At 42.7% G+C, this 17,542-nt stretch overlaps 1 protein-coding gene across 10 annotated transcripts in view; it reads right to left on the bottom strand.

The window, feature by feature from the left end:
• Nucleotides 1–269: 269 nt before the first annotated feature.
• Nucleotides 270–17,542, bottom strand: part of iqsec2b (IQ motif and Sec7 domain ArfGEF 2b) — a 46,459-nt gene continuing 29,186 nt past the window's right edge. For 9 of the 10 annotated variants that reach the window (XM_061770727.1, XM_061770700.1, XM_061770709.1 and 6 more), the window contains 12 exons: nt 14,796–15,113; nt 12,365–13,422; nt 12,130–12,291; nt 11,918–12,040; nt 11,654–11,820; nt 10,744–10,883; nt 10,515–10,640; nt 9,615–9,714; nt 8,270–8,431; nt 6,979–7,158; nt 6,045–6,094; nt 270–4,055 (listed from right to left, as the gene is read on the bottom strand). In XM_061770727.1, the coding sequence (XP_061626711.1) occupies nt 2,871–4,055; nt 6,045–6,094; nt 6,979–7,158; nt 8,270–8,431; nt 9,615–9,714; nt 10,515–10,640; nt 10,744–10,883; nt 11,654–11,820; nt 11,918–12,040; nt 12,130–12,291; nt 12,365–13,422; nt 14,796–15,113 (3,771 nt within the window). In that variant the 3' untranslated portion in view covers nt 270–2,870. The remainder of the gene's footprint in view (nt 4,056–6,044; nt 6,095–6,978; nt 7,159–8,269; nt 8,432–9,614; nt 9,715–10,514; nt 10,641–10,743; nt 10,884–11,653; nt 11,821–11,917; nt 12,041–12,129; nt 12,292–12,364; nt 13,423–14,795; nt 15,114–17,542) is intronic. The other variant, XM_061770778.1, reaches the window with a different exon arrangement.

Raw genomic sequence — 17,542 nt, 5'->3', positions numbered from 1 at the left:
TTTTTCCACAGTATGCTGTATACATAAGCCAGTCAATATTACAATTCTTCACTGTCGTCTACTGTATACTTAGTTGCTAGAATCATTATGAATAATCAGTAGCTTTATTTATTTTTCACTAATATCTTCTAACATGGTAACTTAAGGGTGTCCAATGTGAAAATGCCATATCATTTGTATGTGTGCAGCCGACCAGCTATAATTATGCATATTGTGCATGTATGTGAAAGCTCCCTTAAGTGTAATAAAAACAACATGTGACAACCACATCACTGCAAGGACACTTTAATTGATCTGAAGCAATAAATATTCACATGTAAAATCTCTATTCTTTCAGTACATTTAACACATTCACAACTGAAACTTGAACTGAAATGGTTCAAAGTAATATCCATCAGTGCACTGACATATAACCATCAGGTTGTAATGTATACATTATTACTCTTAATTCCTTCTCTCATCTTCAGTCACAAATAAGAAGAAAAAAAAACAAAACAATATTCCTTTTCCACAACATTTTCTGTCCCTGTTAACCTTTCGTATGTACATATGTCATGGCACTCACATGCACGCACCTGAATACAGATTGGGAGCACTTTGTCCCATGGTTGATAAGCTTATAGTATCTTATTTACATTCAGGTTTATACAGTACAATCTATTCAATGCAGATATATCCATGCAAGAAGAGTCAGAAATGATACAATAAAAGAAAAGGGCTAGTCAACACATACATATAAAAGCTTCATCTCACATTCTTGACTTTCTGCAAACCTCCTTTGTGTCCTTTTTTTGTGGATTCACACTTTACACAAGTTTTCTTTCAGTATAGCTTGATTCCAAACACTGACATCGTTTTGTCCTCATTCTTCTGCTCCAAAAAACATCGGAGTATATATATATATATATGTATATATAATTTTCTCTTGATAATAACTGGCACTGTAGGTAACTGTCAGTACTCATAACTTAAAATATTGCAGTCGCAAAAGGGTGCACGATGCCACTGAATAACAAAGAATGCTGTTTTACATTCTTAATCCTTGCTATCATTTTGTTTTTTTACAAATACAAAGCCCTCATGGGGATGCCACAGCATCAGAAAATGTGTTGAGAGTTAGAAAAAAGTGTCTGGAGCGGTGAGAGAATAAAATGGTCATTGGTGACTTAAGACATCACGTGCTAAACTCACAAATCCTCATGTAAAAGCTTGCTTCGTCAAAACATATCTCACCCACGACAAATCGGATGATTTTGAAAAAGTGAGTTGAGGTGCTTCACACAATTGCAAAGGAAACGCCATCTTTCTAAAACTTCCACAACCATAGTAACACTCTTTTCAACAATGGGAGCATCATCAGAGGTTTTTTTCCCATCCAAAAAAATATATATAAATAAAATAAAATTTAAAAAAAGACAGTCATCAGTTAGAACAAAACATTATTGATCTTGTTTCAACCATCAATATTTCACACCAAACGATGTTAACAGAAGGGTGCAAATGATGTCGATGACGTTAAATCAAAGCACTCTCCAAAGGGTATTTATGCGCTTCTAAGCTTTATATCACCCTGTACAAACATCTGCTGATACATTTACGTACGGTACTTATCAAACAAATAGACAATATTCATCATACTCATAGCAGATCTAATAGTGATCAGAAAAAAAAAAGCGAGAAGCTTCAGAAACATTCACAATAGATTGTTGATTGTATCATTAATTTCCAAACTCCTTGAGAAATGCATCATGAGGCCAAGTGGCTCCGGTAGACATGTAAAAGACGCTTAAGCCAAAGACCGTCTGCCGTTAAAATGTTTCAAGACGGAGCAACACATTTGAGGTCATCTTTAGAAAGAAAAAAGATCACCAAAGTGTCAGCAAACCCTGCAGTGGATGGCGACGTCATGAAGTCAAGGGAATTATTGCAAAGGGGTGTTTTTTGCAACTCGGCTGTTTTCAGCGTTAAACTTTGCTGGACTGTACAGTAATCTTTGTTGTTATCCTGGATGTACAGTAAGGGTGCCATTTTTCATACATGTAAATTACGGCACAGCGATGCCTTGAGATACGAGTTTAATCTGTTCCATGACCATGCTTGGAACTCAAAACACTCAAATCTCAACTCCTTTCCCTCTGAAACAAATCCGTGCCATTAATCCGTGCCAGCCTTCCCCCCACAAAACGTCAACAATTGTTGTGAAGTGTATATTTTAAAATATGTCATTATGAAAATATAATGACATAATGAAATAGATTTTAAAAGAATTAAACTGTTTTTGTCACATTGCATCAATTGAATGCTGCTCCTTCTAGTGTGCCTGCCTTCATATTTCAAATATGACCTCATAAGTCAAAGCAAAAAAATGTCCGAATGGCAGCTCGTGTCTCGAAAAATTCAGGGCACTCGTATCTCAAGGCACCACTGTACTTTCTTAATTAGAGTCAATGAGATGTCAAACAAGTTAAAACCGAGGCAGTACCAATATAAGTATTGAACTTTAATTATATGGCTTGTAATATGACTATTGGCTGGCAACCAGTTCAGGGTGTACCCCGCCTCCTGCCCGATGATAGCTGGGATGGGCTCCGGCACTCCCGCGACCCTTGTGAGGATAAGCGGCTCAGAAAATGGATGGACTGTTTGAACATGTGGGCAGTGTGTGTTCTTGTGATGCGATCGTGCAATCTCCGCCTACATATGCGGGAAACGGAGGTGAAAGTAACAGAGGCGGAGCATGCTGCGTTTCCTCTTGTCAGCCGCAACGCCGCTGTTGCTCTCCGTCCTGGCAGATCTGGCCCTCGCCCTCGCCCTGCTCGCCTCCTCCGCGCTATCATCCGACCTATGACCCCGAGCGGGCCACGCCCTGCTCACACCACGGTGCTTATCCGGTTGATAGGCTTGGACTTGGAGCTGCCCCCTGTACCTGTCGCTCCGGCCCCCGTCACCTGCGGCCCTGGCTGAGGCTGCCCGGGGTGCTGGGGGGGGAGAGGGGAGAGAGGTGTAAGAGGGGTAAGGGGGGACGAAGGGGGGGGTAAAGGGGAGTGTGGTGGGGGAGGGGGGATGGAAGAGAGAGGAGGGTACTGGGGCAGATACGGGCCGGCGGATGCTGTGTGATGCGTGTTGACGGTAGCGGACGGCAGATTGTGGGGCAGAGTGCCGAAGATGAAGTGTGTTTGATGGCTGGAGTGGCTGCCCGGGTGCGGTGTGTGCACGTGCCCGGGGTGGGTTTGGGAGTGTGCGTGGGGGTGCGGATGGGAGTGAGACAAGGTTAGGGGCGGTTTGGTAACAGGGCCGGTGGTGCACCCTCTGATAGAGTGTGTGGGCTGCACGTGGTACAGGGCGAACTGTGGGTTCGGGGAATGCTGGGAGAGAGGAGAAAGGGGTGGTGGACGTCCAACTACCATGTTGGTGTAGCGACCCAGAAGCCCATGCTGTGAGAGCTGGGAGAGATGTGCCAGCTGCGGGTGCGGGGCGTGCGGTGCGCAAAGGGGTGTACGACAGGGTTGCGGGCCTCTCTGTACAGTATGAGGAGGCACCCCTTGCAAAGGAGGAGGGACATTTTGGGCATGGTAGCGATGGTGGTGGTAGTAAGGTGGTGGGGGCTGCACGGTAGCCGCGTGACAGTACTGTGCGTGCAGCGCCTGGATCTTGGAAGGCCCCCCTTCCAACTGCTGGCACAGGGATGAAGGGGAGTGAGGAGGGGGCCCTCCCGTCGTCGGCGGGTGGACAGGCGCGGGGTAGGGTGGCCCCGGTGGAATAAGGGGCCCTGGCGGTTTGGGGCGTTTGCTGCCGAATAGCGAGCCCAGGAAGGAGACGCTGTTGTTGCCGCTCCCCCCAGGGCAGCTCCCCGCTCCTGCTCTCTCGACACTGCTGGGGACGCCCCCGACTCCTGTCCCAGCAGTGGTATGTTGCTGCCCCGGCCCACCCCCCATCCCCGTTCCGGGGCTCAGGATGGGGCGATGAGGCCGGAAGTCTTCTGTTGCGTAGCAGCCGGAGACCACACCTGGCACTGAGTAGCGCTGGTGAGGCTGCGGACTGCTAATAATGGATCCCTGAAAGGAAAATAGTGTCATCTTACGCTATAAACATCCATGGAAGTCTCTTCCACCATAAGCATGTTCTACACAAGGCGTGTCAAACTCATTTTCCATCATGGGCCACATCATCGTTATGGTTTCCTCAGAGGGCAGTTATGACTGTGAAAACCACGTACAGTAAAAGTATAATCTCCTCATCATATTATTAAATATACATGTTGCAATTGTCCGTTGCATTTGATTCTTAACATACTGTATATTAAGAATATATACTAATATATACTGTGGAACGTCGTTTTTTGTGATTAAACCCTTCCAAAAAGTATGACTAAAACTGAATCGTACGAAAACCAGCGCAATATTTACCATTGGAAATAATTGATATCTAATCCGTTCCAGACACCCAAAATATTAACTAAAAATACATTTTATAGAGGCTTTTATTACAACTCAAGGCACTAACCCTCCCAGTTTGCTATGGCAACACTTGGGCAAGTTGGTGCAACTTATCCTGTCAAAAGTCACACCTTCAAAATAAAGGCAAACAGTATTATATCAAACAGTTTCACCGCATTTTCTTTGGCCCCATGGTGCCTTGTTCAGCAGTCACACTCAAACTATGTTGTGCTTGTTTATTGAGTAGAGCTGTTAAACAAGCCACCATGCGGCCTGAGAAAGTGTGGTGAGTGTGTTATTATGCTGTATGCTTTTATTTTGAAGGGTTGACTTTTGCCAGAGTGTGTTACGTTAATTTTACTTTGTAACGCATTACCAGCATCACTGATCGCGACAGTGTAACAAATAGCTGAAGGTGAGTCATTGACACAATTATCAGACAGTTAGGGTTTGCTGACACACCGTGAGATCGTTTCTCTAAATATCTGACACTGCCTGACACACTACCTCTGGTTACCCGTTGACTTCTTTCATCTATGCTCCCTGTGACACGGTCCGCTGCCATTTTCGAGCCACAATGGCCCATTTTCCCCCCAAAATGTGGACCTTTTGTCTGAAATGGCCCAAATTGTATAAGTGTTGAACAGGCTTTACACGTACACACAGGTGTGCTTGGACATCCAAGTAAAGGCAATACAAAGGGTGCAGGACAGACACAAAGAGTACATGCAGGTACACTCACGAGCAACCTTATCAATGTTTGAGGGAAGAGGGTGGATGTGAGTCTGTTATTACAGATCTATATTTGAAGAGTTCAAACGCGAAAGCTGACAAGGGCCGTTTAGACATAAATAGAATCACGGCTACGAGCAGACTGCCTTTCATGGCATTGTTCACTGTTGCATTTCCTAACCCTGGCAAACGAAAGAACTCCTATGAAAAAAAAAAAATTATAATAATAATTTGATTACAGAAACCAGAAAATCAAACAGAAAAAGTGCCAAATGCATTTTTTTCCATCTCCATTGAAGCCAATCACAAGCCACTACTTCTCGTTAACTCGCTGCTATATCATCGCCTCGATTGCCCTTGTAAGTGACTGTAAAATATGCTAATTGTGTGAAACAGCCCAAGAGAGACGATGTCATGAAACTTATCAGTGTAGTCGTGTCAATCGCAAACAATCCGTCAAGGACGCTCCAATCATTCACTTTAAAGAGGTCTTTGAAGTGAACAACAGGAGATGGCTTCTGATGGTTTTTTTCATTGGAGGTTAAGGTTTAGTTCAGGAGATTGTAGATTACGAATCGTAACAGTAACTTATAGTTATGTGAACATTTTGGACATGTCTGTTTTTGAACTAAATGGATTTCTTGGGAGTTTTGCCGATGAAATTACATCAAAAGACCTCTTCAAAAGACCTTTTCAATGAGTTATATTTTCCCCCAAATTAGCTTCTTTATTGATTGATTTATATTAACTTATAATACACTAATACAAATTATTAGCTATAGCCTGGGACCAGAAATTTAAAAAATAATTATACTGAGTTCACAAAAAATTGAACACTTTTGCATTTGAACTCTTCATATAGTCTTTGAGACTTACTTCCATAGTACTGTCCAGAGAACCGACACTGTTCCTTCGACCACGCTTCCCTGCACCCCACCAGGAAGAGTAAAGTTAGCAGAGAGAGAAAGATTGGAAAGTTTGCTTGTGTGTTAAGAAAAAGGAATGTTCCAGTAGACCTTTTCACCTGAACTAAAAATTGGGGGTTGTATCCACAGATATTCCCCCCAAAGGTTTAGGTTTTTCCAATTCCTTAAAAAAATAAATCTAAATTAATTCAGCGGAACCTGTGAGTGAGGAGGAAATATCGAGTGGATGTTCAAATAGTTGTACAGAGAAGATCGCAAGACTAGCGACCACTTCTAAAGAGACAGATTAGAAACCAAACCCCCCCCCCCCCCCCCCCATCATTGCGTTTGTGGAAGACATTTTCTCACAGTGACACACACGATGTAGGGTTGTCTTTGAGTAATTTAGCAAAACGTAATGGCTAACCTGCTTCCTAATATCAGCTCTACAGGGCGCTATTCAATTCGCCATTAAAGAGCTCGTCTGTGCCATTAATTTGAGCAACATTAGCCAGTCCCTCAATGATCATGTTAACTATGTCTGAATTTCCACCACGTCTATTTTTGAATCAATTTACCTGTTGAAATGTAAATTAAGGCTGGTGTTCTCTCTCCCTTGGAAGCAAGTTCAGCTCTGGTAACACATTTAAACTTCGCCGGTAGAGAAGAAGGCTAAAATCATCATTTAAGCCATTTCGCCTGTTTCCTCAATTGGTCTGCCTTGACCATATGACATGGAAGGGTTTGTTTCCTAGTGGTGCAATTTCGAGTTTTTGCCACCCGAAAGTACGTTTGACATCATGGTGAAAAGGTCGTATAGAACCAGAATAATATCATAGTTGAAGCCAACCATCCACCTGGCAGCGAGTAATATAGAACCTTCTCCACAGGGCTCTTTTACTCACCTGTGTCAGATAGGTCTCTGAGTGATGAGCTAAGTGCTGTGCGTTTGAGACCTTCGCCAACTGAGCAGTTATCATCAAAACTTGTCCTTCCCAAAGTACCATTCACAATGTCACTCTTCACACCACCACCTCCAGTGAGCAAACTGGGCCGCATTACACCCTTTTGCTTCTCCAACTCCGCTGTAAATATAGGCAAAAGGAATATATATATATATATATATATAGGACACACGTAAGATGACAAATTTACTTATTAGCTAATAGTGGCTTTGAGCAAGCGTGATTCATTTGCAGTCGGGATGTAGAGGGGGTGAACATTTCTTGCTGTCTCAGGAAGTCTCCAGTTACACCACAACAAGTCACAAAATTTGTTGCTGGTTGCTTTTTGAAAAAATATAGTTGTTAAATTGGCAACACAACAGTGATTTCAAACAAAGTGTGACAAATGGATGTTAAGTGCTGTTATTCTTTATCCTTGTTTATTTAGTTGGAAGAATGTCCTTTTATTAAGACACTTGGGAACTGTTAAAATTGTAAAATAAATGCATGTTTACTTTAAAATGTCAGTACAGTGAGATAATTGGGCAGGAAACATGTACAGCAATTCACAACTGTGGCCAGTAGATGGTGGACTTACATCCATCCATCCATTTTCCCTACCGGTTATCCTCACTACAGCAGTGATTCCCAATCTTTATTGAGCCAAGGCAGATAGTTTACATTTCAAAAATCTCACGGCACACCAACAAACAAAAATGTCACTAAAAGTGGATACACGAGTCAATTATACACTTTGTGCCATCGAATAAAAGAGCATTTATTTGTTCTGTCTGTCTTTATATGCCGCTGGCGTAGATAGGTGAACAAAGAGACATTATTTTTTGTGAATAAATATTCTGACCAATTAAGTGAAATTTGATAATTTCCCACAGCAGACCAGAAGAGCGCTCACGGCACACTGGTTGGGAATCACTGCACTACAGGGTCGCGGGCATGCTGCAGCCTACCCAAGCTAACTTTGCCCGAGAGGTGGGGTACACCCTGAACTGGTCACCAGCCAACAGAAAAATCATTCACACTCACATTTATACCAACGGACAATTTAGAGTCTTCGATCAACCTACAACCTATGCATGTTTTTTGGGATGTGGGAGGAAACCGGAGTACCCGGAGAAAATCCACGCAGGCACAGGGAGAACATACAAACTCCGAGGCTGGGATTCAACCCAGATCCTCAGAACTGTGAGGCAGATGTGCTAACCAGTCGTCCACCGTGCCACATTGGACTTACATTCCACTCTGTATTTCTCCATCTCCTGCACTTCAGCAACACTCTCCCTGAGGTCACTAACAAAGCGAGTGCTGTCTTGCTGACTGGGGGCCATGAAGACGATGAGAACTTTTCTTTCCCCACCCAAGACTGCGGAGGTCAGGCGGATACCATGAGGATAGTCTAAGAGAAAACAACAGTGAGAAACAAGGTCAAAAAATGACATACAGTGATGTGATAAAGTGTTTGCCCCATTCCTGATTTATTTATTTTTTGGCATGTTTGTCACAATTCAATGTTTCTCATCATCAAACAAATGTAAATATTAGTCAAAGATTAGTCAAGTAAACACAAAATGCAGTTTTTTAAATGAAGGTTTTTATTAAGGGAGAACAAAAATCCAAACCTACATGGCCCTGTGTAAAAAAGTAAACCAGAGTTCGAAGAGGAAAACCACATATGAGCAGTAAGAACACTAAGGCTCGTCTCAATTTTCCCAGAATACATCTTGATGATCCCCAAGACTTTTGGAAAAATACTCTTGTGGTCTGACAATACAAAAGTTGAACTTTTTGGAAGGTGTGTGTCCCATTACATCTGGCATGAAAGTAACACTGCATTTCAAAAATCATACCAACAGTCAAATATGGTGGTGGCATTGTGATGGTCTGGGGTTGTTTTTCTACTTCAGGACTTGGAAGACTTGCTGTGATAAATGGAACCATGAATTCTGCTGTCTACCAAAAAATCCTGAAGGAGAATGTCCGGCCATTTGTTCGTGACCCTAAGATGAAACAAATTTGGGTTCTGCAGCAGGACAATGATCCAAAACACACCAGCAAATCCGCCTCTGAATGGCTGAAGAAAAACAAAATGAAGACTTTGGAGTGGCCTAGTCACAGTCCTGACCTGAATCCTATTAAGATGCTTTGGCATCACCTTACAAAGGCGGTTCATGCTTGAAAACCCTCCGATGTGGTTGAATTACAAAAATTCTGCAAACATGGGTGGACCAAAATTCCTCCACAGCACTGTAAGAGACTCATTCCAAGTTATTGCAAATGCTTGATTGTAGTTGTTGCTGCTAAGGGTGGCCCAACCAGGTTTAGGGGGGAATCACTTTTTGACACAGGGGCCATGTAGGTTTGGATTTTTTTCTCCCTTAACAATAAAAACCTTCATTTAAAAACTGTATTTTGTGTTAACTTGTGTTGTCTTTGACTAATATTTCAATTAGTTTGCTGATGGGAAACATTTAAATGTGACAAACATGCAAAGAAATAAGAAATCAGCAAGGAGCAAAAAAAATTTCACACCACTGTATAATGATGGTTGAAATGTGCAAAAGGAACAATGAGTTTCTTACATGAGTTCTGGAACATGTGCACTTGCATCTCAACCAGAGGGAAAGATTGTCTAAAACTGTATGTCACTGAGGTTTTCTTCTTCTGAAAGATTTTGGTTACCTAAGGCAGAACATGAAGACAACTGACATTGTAACAAATACTTGAAAAGACTCCTCATCAGGTTTTTATACATTTGCCATGTATGAGCAAAGCAAAGCAAATTAATTTCTACAGCGCATTTCATACACAAGGTAACTAAATGTGCTTTACATGATTAAAAGCATTAAAAAACAAAGAAAAAAAAACAGCTTATAAAAATTTAAAACCAAGAGAAAAAAAATACAATTAAAACAGCGTACAGTGCAAGAAATGTCATTTAAAAGTGGAAATGCTCTTAAAAGCATGGGGGAAAAGAAGAGTTTTTAACCTGGACTTAAAAACATGCACACTTGGGGCTGACGTCACTTCTGTTGTAAGCTTATTCCATTTGTGTGCAGCATAATAGCTAAATGCTGCTTCACCATGTTTGCTTTGGATTCTGTGCTCCACTATTTGACTTGAGTCTGTCGATCTAAGAGCCCTACTGGGTTTATATTCCATTCGCATTTCTTTCATGTATTCAGGACTTAAACCGTTTAGTGATTTATAGACCAGTAGCAGAACTTTAAAATCTATTCTAAAGCTTACTGGAAGCCAGTGTAATGACTTTAGAATTGGAGAAATATGCTCTGACCTCTTTGTTCTGGTCAGAACCCGAGCTGCAGTATTCTGAATGAGCTGCAGTTGTTTAATGCTCATTTTGGGGAGTCCAGTCAGAAGACCATTACAATAGTCAAGTCTACTTGAGATAAAAGTGCCTGATGAGTGCCTGTAAGCTCGAAGAGGCAGTATAGGATGGACCTCCAAAAAAGGCGTCTTACCACCAAAAGGTCATTAAAGAGAAAGACCTCGCGCTGATGTACTCCTGTTCTCTGAGGTCTGTTGGGGTCGGGTACCTCGTATAGCTGGCAGCAACACACCAGCCTACGATGGGGAAGGGACAGTACCTAAGAAGACAAATACAAGAATTATATATATATATTAATTAGTTACAAAACGGCATGTAAATCTTGACCCAAAAATAAGCATGTTTTCAAAAGTTGCCCTCACAGGCTTCTTGCCCACAAGGACTCTCTCCACTGCCTGCACTTGAGACACATGGTCGTCATTGGTGCGCAGCTCCCATTTCTGTATCCGTTGGTAAATCCCAACAAGCAGGTCCCTGGGAATATCCTGACCATTATCTACGCCTTGGGTGAATAAAAGGGAGGGATTGCTTCATTAAACAGTTGATCAGATTTTCATGCACAAGACAAAGTACTACAATCACAACGAAAACAACACACAAAACTCTTCCTGTACATGTTGACAAATTGCATATACAGTACGAGTTCAGTGATTTTTAAAGTGTAGTATGTGGGCTCCCTCTAGTGGTATGTGATACAATCACTGAATTAAATACAAATAAAATTTTGATCATTTAAAACTTAAACTGTAATCAAACATATTAGAATGAAGCTTGTACAGTAGCTATGCATACAGCCTGTTCTAACAAAACAAAAACAGTACGGTACATTTTATACATTTTTTTTTTTACTTCTCATATACTGTACATTTTTGTTCAGTTGTATTTAACTTTTAAGTACAATACAATGCATTTGCATTTAATTTTGAAGAGCTCTTTGTTTTTAAACATTTAAGTATTTCTTTAAATTTAACTTTAACTTTAAATATATTGCCCATTAAATGTAACTTTAATGGGCAATATATTTTATTAAATCTCTTTTATCCTATGTTTTTTTTATTATTGCACACTCATCCAATTATATCTTGAAATGCATGAGCACATTTAGACGATGTACAGTGGTCATTGTAGTCGTCTACAAACGTGCTTTTCTAAAAATAAATAAATAAAAACGTGACACAGATCACGTTTTTCCATCACCGCACATCAACATCACACACCATCATCACAACTGTGGCAAGTGGATATTGTTTTGCTTTGATGATCAAGTAGCACCTCTTAAATTCTTGATAAAATCCTCCAGCTTCATCTTCCTCTCTGCTTTGACGTTAGGGCTGTACATGTCTGTGTTGAGAAGGATTATGGCGAAGGCCAAGATGAAGATGGTGTCGGGGTTCTGGAACTGCCGAACCAGAACCGGATTACACATGCAGTATCTCTGACTGCATGGGAGGCATAAAACACAGTCAGTGTAATTGGTGGCTTCGAAGCTGTGCTAACCTCTACCAGTGGTAAGCTTGCAATTTCCGACACACAAACCTGAAGGCCTCAATGAGCCGTTCCACTTTTTGTGCTTCTCCTTGAACTTTTATTTGAGCCTGGAACTTCCTCAGAGCATCATCCAGGTCCATTCCAGAGAAGTCCATCTCATCAACCACACAACTGAAATTGACAAAATAGAGATTTTCAATCTTGGCATGTTAAACATAATGTCAAACAACAAAAAAGAAAGGTTCCCTTCGTATACCCACTCTAAAACATCTTTGTTGAATTGCTTCTGCCGGTTCCCCAGGAACTCTCCGATCATCTGCCTGCTCAGACCCTTCCTCTCGAGGATGAAACGAGCAATCCCAACTGGAGTGTCTGACACAAAGCCTCTCTCAATCAGGTACTGGATCCCCTTCTCTGGCTTCCTGTCATTGAAGGAAACATACCAGTTAAAGTACTGTATGCATTGCCTATATGACTGTAGTGCAAACGTCTTACTTGTTGAAAAGATTGAGACCTATGCGGTACTGGCGTCTCTGCACTACGTCACTGTTGAAGGGCGGAGAGTCCCAGCTCTGGCGGCTTTCCCTCTGATATGTCTGCTTGCCCAGAGGGGGTAGAGGTTCGCGGAGGCTGTCCTGAGACGAGGAACCGGAACTGCAGTTGACTGTCTCATTGGAGTTGGTGGTGGAGTTCAGAGAGTCGTTGTCGCCATCCGAGCAACACGGCTGCTCCAGCCCTCCAGAGGGCAGAGCTGTGGAGGAGGAGGAGGACAGAGGAGTGGTGGGGGGCTGTTGAGGCGATGAAGACGACGATGGCGTGTCAGGGTACTGATGGTGGTGGATGGGGTGGTGGTGATGGTGATGGTGGTGTGAAGCCACCTGGTGAGGGATGTGTGTCGGGACGGCTCTGCCAGGTGCTCTGATCTGACCCTGGGCGGCCGCTGTGGATGGCGAGCGGGCCACAGTGTTTGGGGAGTGTTTGAGGGTTCCCTGAGGAGACCCAGCCCCCACTCCAGGCTCCTGCTCATAGACCAGCTGTCTGGTTAGAGAGCCCCGATCTGAACGGTCACTCATGTCCACTGAGCTGTCACTCGGCGGCTCAATTGTGAGGAGAGGCAGGTGTGCGCCCCTCAGACGGTAGTCCCTACACTCTGTGCATGGTGTGCTGCGCCGACTGTTACTGCTGCCCCCTCCCTCTGTGTCCCTGCTGTCCTCACGCACCCCGACACCCCCACCAGGGCCCCAATATTCTGTGTCGGTGCTGCTGGGTGCCCGGTCCGGGGAAAGCGGCGAGGGTGGCATGCCGTCGTCCATGTAAAGCGTGACGTCGCTGTACGAGGTTGCCGTACTGTCTCCGTGCATGCTCAGTACTCCTCCGACTCCCCTGGCTCTTTCACCCAGCCCACGTTGCGAGGAGGGGTTGCTGCTACTGCTCCACATACACTCCCCAAAATCTTCACTGAGACCACCACCCTCCCTGCTTCCTTCTTGGGAGTCATTGCGATCAGCACGGCAGGTCAGGGCATTGTCAATGGAATCAGCTAAGGACTTAACCTAGATAGAACACAAACAGAAGTAGTAGTTAGTAGGACACTAGGGGTGATACCTTTTTCACATTGTCACCGAACAGAACTACCAAAGCAAAGTATAATTGTTTCTAAATTCATGATACATGTTTGAAGATAGTTGCTGAAAACGCGCAAAGACTGCTAACTCTGTATACTCAATTGTGGAGATATAGCGTTAAACTGTTTTTCACAATTTCAGTTTTCCTGATTTTCTTTTGGGGCCGTGACTAAAACAGCGGCAAGTATTAGTTCAGCATTAGTTTCCCCTCTCCCACTATATAAGAACCTGAGCGCCTTCATTCGCATCAGTTGTTGTTTGGCGCAATTGCGAGTTTCTTAGACCCTTTCCACATGGAAACAAGTCTAAGTGTATCAGAATCAGAATTATCTTTATTTGCCAAGTACGTCAAAAACACACAAAGATATATATATCTCCAAGAGGAGCCCCGGAAGCCTGTCGTCTCACAACCTTTCATATTCTTGGATTGGTTGGTGTGGTCCTGGTAAGTAGCCTTCCAGATCGCCACATCTCACTCTACTTGATTTTTACTTTCTGGGCATTTGAAAGTGTATCAGGAAAAGATACCAAACATAAACCATCTCAAGGAACATATCATCAACGCCATTACAAGTATAACTCCACCTGTACAAATACCAGTGGCGGCTGGTCAGTAGAAGGCGATAGGGTGCTGCCCCACCCCACACAGTGGTCACCACATTAATTTCCCTGAAGATTAAAATTAAATAAAAATATTGAGAGTAAAATAAAAACATTTCAAAATATACGTATATCTATTTTTACATCAGAAGGATGAATATAGTGAATAATAATATATAGTTACTGGTGAGTAAAGTTGTTTCACACGTGTTGTCTGATTAATTATTGAAGCGCTTCCGGTGTGGGGACCCATTGACACTCGTTAAAAGTGATACAGTACTTCCTCTTCAATGCAATAGATACAGTAGGTCCAAGTTGGGGCACAACATTCCAGCGCCCAAGCTGGCCTACAAAACATCACATCCTTGCTTGGGATCTATGCAAGCAGCACTTGACTCACTAAAACTTAAAAAAAAAAAATCCACATAAAGTTCCAGTCAAGTTAAACAGCGCTCACTCGCTGTCTTCTGGAGTTCCTATTTATTTCAAGTTTTACATCTCAGCGTATCTCTGCAACATTGAAGGTAAGTTTTCTAAAATTGTTTGCTGGTGAAACACACGTTTTATTAAGTTGTACGTCTTGTTAAGTTGAACAGATGCCAGCTCAAGCTCAAGCTCAGCCCAGTTCAGTATCCAAAAGAGTAGCGCTGACCATCATGTTGTCAGCCCGGGCGTTTGGCCTAGCCGTTAGTGCCACTAACCTGTTTGCAGAACGAGTCCTCTAAGTGGGTGTAGTCTCCTGGGCGATCAGTGTCGGGGGAATGAGGAGGGCCTATGGCCACACTGTGAGTGAAGTTGGTCTGCGTCTGGGCCTGCTGTTGAGGCTGCCGCTCATCAAAAGAATACTGGAGCCTCATATTGGACAGGATGATGCGGCGTGTCATGCGACTCTCAGAGGCAGAGCTTCGGAGGCGTTCAAAGTTCTTGTTCATGCGATACTGTCTGAAGGCTGTCTGAATGGTCCTGGCTGCCCTCCGACTCACGAATGAGCCCCCGTACTTTCTCTCCAGCATTTCCACCTGGGGAGATTGGAAAGAAATTACTATGCACAGACTATTTGGCAGTCTTGTAATGTAACAGCGTATAAATACTGTACGTTCTTACTGTACTTTAATATAATTTTCACAGATCTGTACTTTACCCTGTACTTTGGTTATTTATATTTCTGGCAACTTTTGACTTTTACTCCACTACATTTCACCTAACCATCGTTGTTACTGCAAAATGATATCACAAGAATTTTTTTATTGAGAAAATGCCTGTCCAGTGCAAGCACGTAATATACACGCGCAGAGTACTGATAAGATCAGAGCACCCGCTCCAGCTGCAGACAACGGCCAAAACGACTACAATGATGAACTCCGTGGTGGTGATAATGAGGATAGCGTTACGCACCTGTGGGAGTATTACAGGATACCCCTTGATCCTACCTAAGGACCACCACACATCAAGCAACACAGCCTAGAGTGACTTAAGTGGAACCTTGTGAAAAAATTACAACTGGCTACTCTTCAACGCACACCAAGTGATTGAGCACTGCATGTGGTCCAATGGGAAAATATGTGACACTGTATGGGGTATTAAGGCTCCATATACAATATGTTGCACTGTATTATATTTTATTGAACCACAAAAACATGGAGCGATTGTCAAGCAAGAAGCGGATGGCCACAGAGTAAATTGGTGCGAATAATATAATCATAAATATTGGCATTCAAAAACTCTGTGTTCAACATGAAGAATCACTTTGAGGTAGGTTAAATTAATTCATTTTAGATCACTTAAGTCAAAATGTTACGCACCCAAAAATCAAGAAACCCTTTTACCTATGTATAACAAGCACCATCAATTTGCTGCTATCCATGCACAAAACATGGAGTATTATGAATATTTTATTTGGTTTTTCAAAGAAATATTCTGCTGTGTGCATGCGCTGACGTACAACCCCAATTCCAATGAAGTTGGGATGTTGTGTTAAACATAAATAAAAACAGAATACAATGGTTTGCAAATCATGTTCAACCTATATTTAATTGAATACACTACAAAGACAAGATATTTAATGTTCAAACTGACAAACTTTATTGTTTTTAACAAATAATCATTAACTTGGAATTTTATGGCTGCAACACGTTCCCAAAAAGCTGGGACAGGTGCCAAAAAAGAAAGTTGAGGAATGCTCATCAAACACCTGTTTTGAACATCCCACAGGTGAACAGGCTAATTGGGAACAGGTGGGTGCCATGATTGGGTATAAAAGGAGGTTCCCTGAATTGCTCAGTCATTCACAAGCACAGATGGGGCGAGGTTCACCTTTTTGTGAACAAGTGCGTGAGAAAATAGTCGAACAGTTTAAGGACAATGTTCCTCAACGTAGAATTGCAAGGAATTTAGGGATTTCATCATCGACGGTCCATAATATCATCAAAAGGTTCAGAGAATCTGGAGAAATCACTACATGTAAGCGACAAGGCCGAAAACCAACATTGAATGCCCGTGACCTTCGATCCCTCAGGCGGCACTGCATCAAAAACCGACATCAATGTGTAAAGGATATCACCACATGGGGTCAGGAACACTTGAGAAAACCAATGTCAGGAAATACAGTTCGGCGCTACATCCGTAAGTGCAACTTGAAACTCTACTATGCAAAGAAAAAGCCATTTCTCAACAACACCCAGATACGCCGCCGGCTTGTCTGGGCCCGAGCTCATCTAAGATGGACTGATGCAAAGTGGAAAAGTGGTCTGTGGTCCGACGAGTCCACATTTCAAATTGTTTTTGGAAATTGTGCACGTCGTGTCCTCCGTGCCAAAGAGGAAAAGAACCATCCGGACAGTTATGGACGCAAAGTTCAAAAGCCAGCATCTGTGATGTTATGGGGCTGTTAGTGCCAATGGCATGGATAATTTACACATCTGTGAAGGCACCATTAATGCTGAAAGGTACATACAGGTTTTGGAGAAACATATGCTGCCATCCAAGCAACGTCTTTTTCATGGACGCCCCTGCTTATTTCAGCAAGACAATACCAAACCACATTCTGCACGTGTTACAACTGCGTGGCTTCGTCGTAAAAGAGTGACTAGACTAGACTGGCCTGCCTGCAGTCCAGACCTGTCTCCCACGCCCATACGTGTGGCGCATTATGAAGCGTAAAATACGACAACGGAGACCCCGGACTGTTGAACAGCTGAAGCTGTACATCAAGCAAGAATGGGAAAGAATTCCACCTACAAAGCTTCAACAATTAGTGTCCTCAGTTCCCAAATGTTATTGATGTTGTTAAAAGAAAAGGTGATGTAACACAGTGGTAAACATGACCCATCTTTTTTGGAACGTGTTGCAGCCATAAAATTCTAGGTTAATGATTATTTGCTAAAATCAATCACGTTTATCAGTTTGAGCATTAAATATCTTGTCTTTGTCGTGTATTCAATGAAATATA

This window comes from Phyllopteryx taeniolatus, chromosome 1 (genome assembly GCF_024500385.1).
Source record: "Phyllopteryx taeniolatus isolate TA_2022b chromosome 1, UOR_Ptae_1.2, whole genome shotgun sequence".
NCBI lineage: Eukaryota > Metazoa > Chordata > Actinopteri > Syngnathiformes > Syngnathidae > Phyllopteryx > Phyllopteryx taeniolatus.
This window is presented reverse-complemented; position numbering and strand designations above follow the sequence as displayed.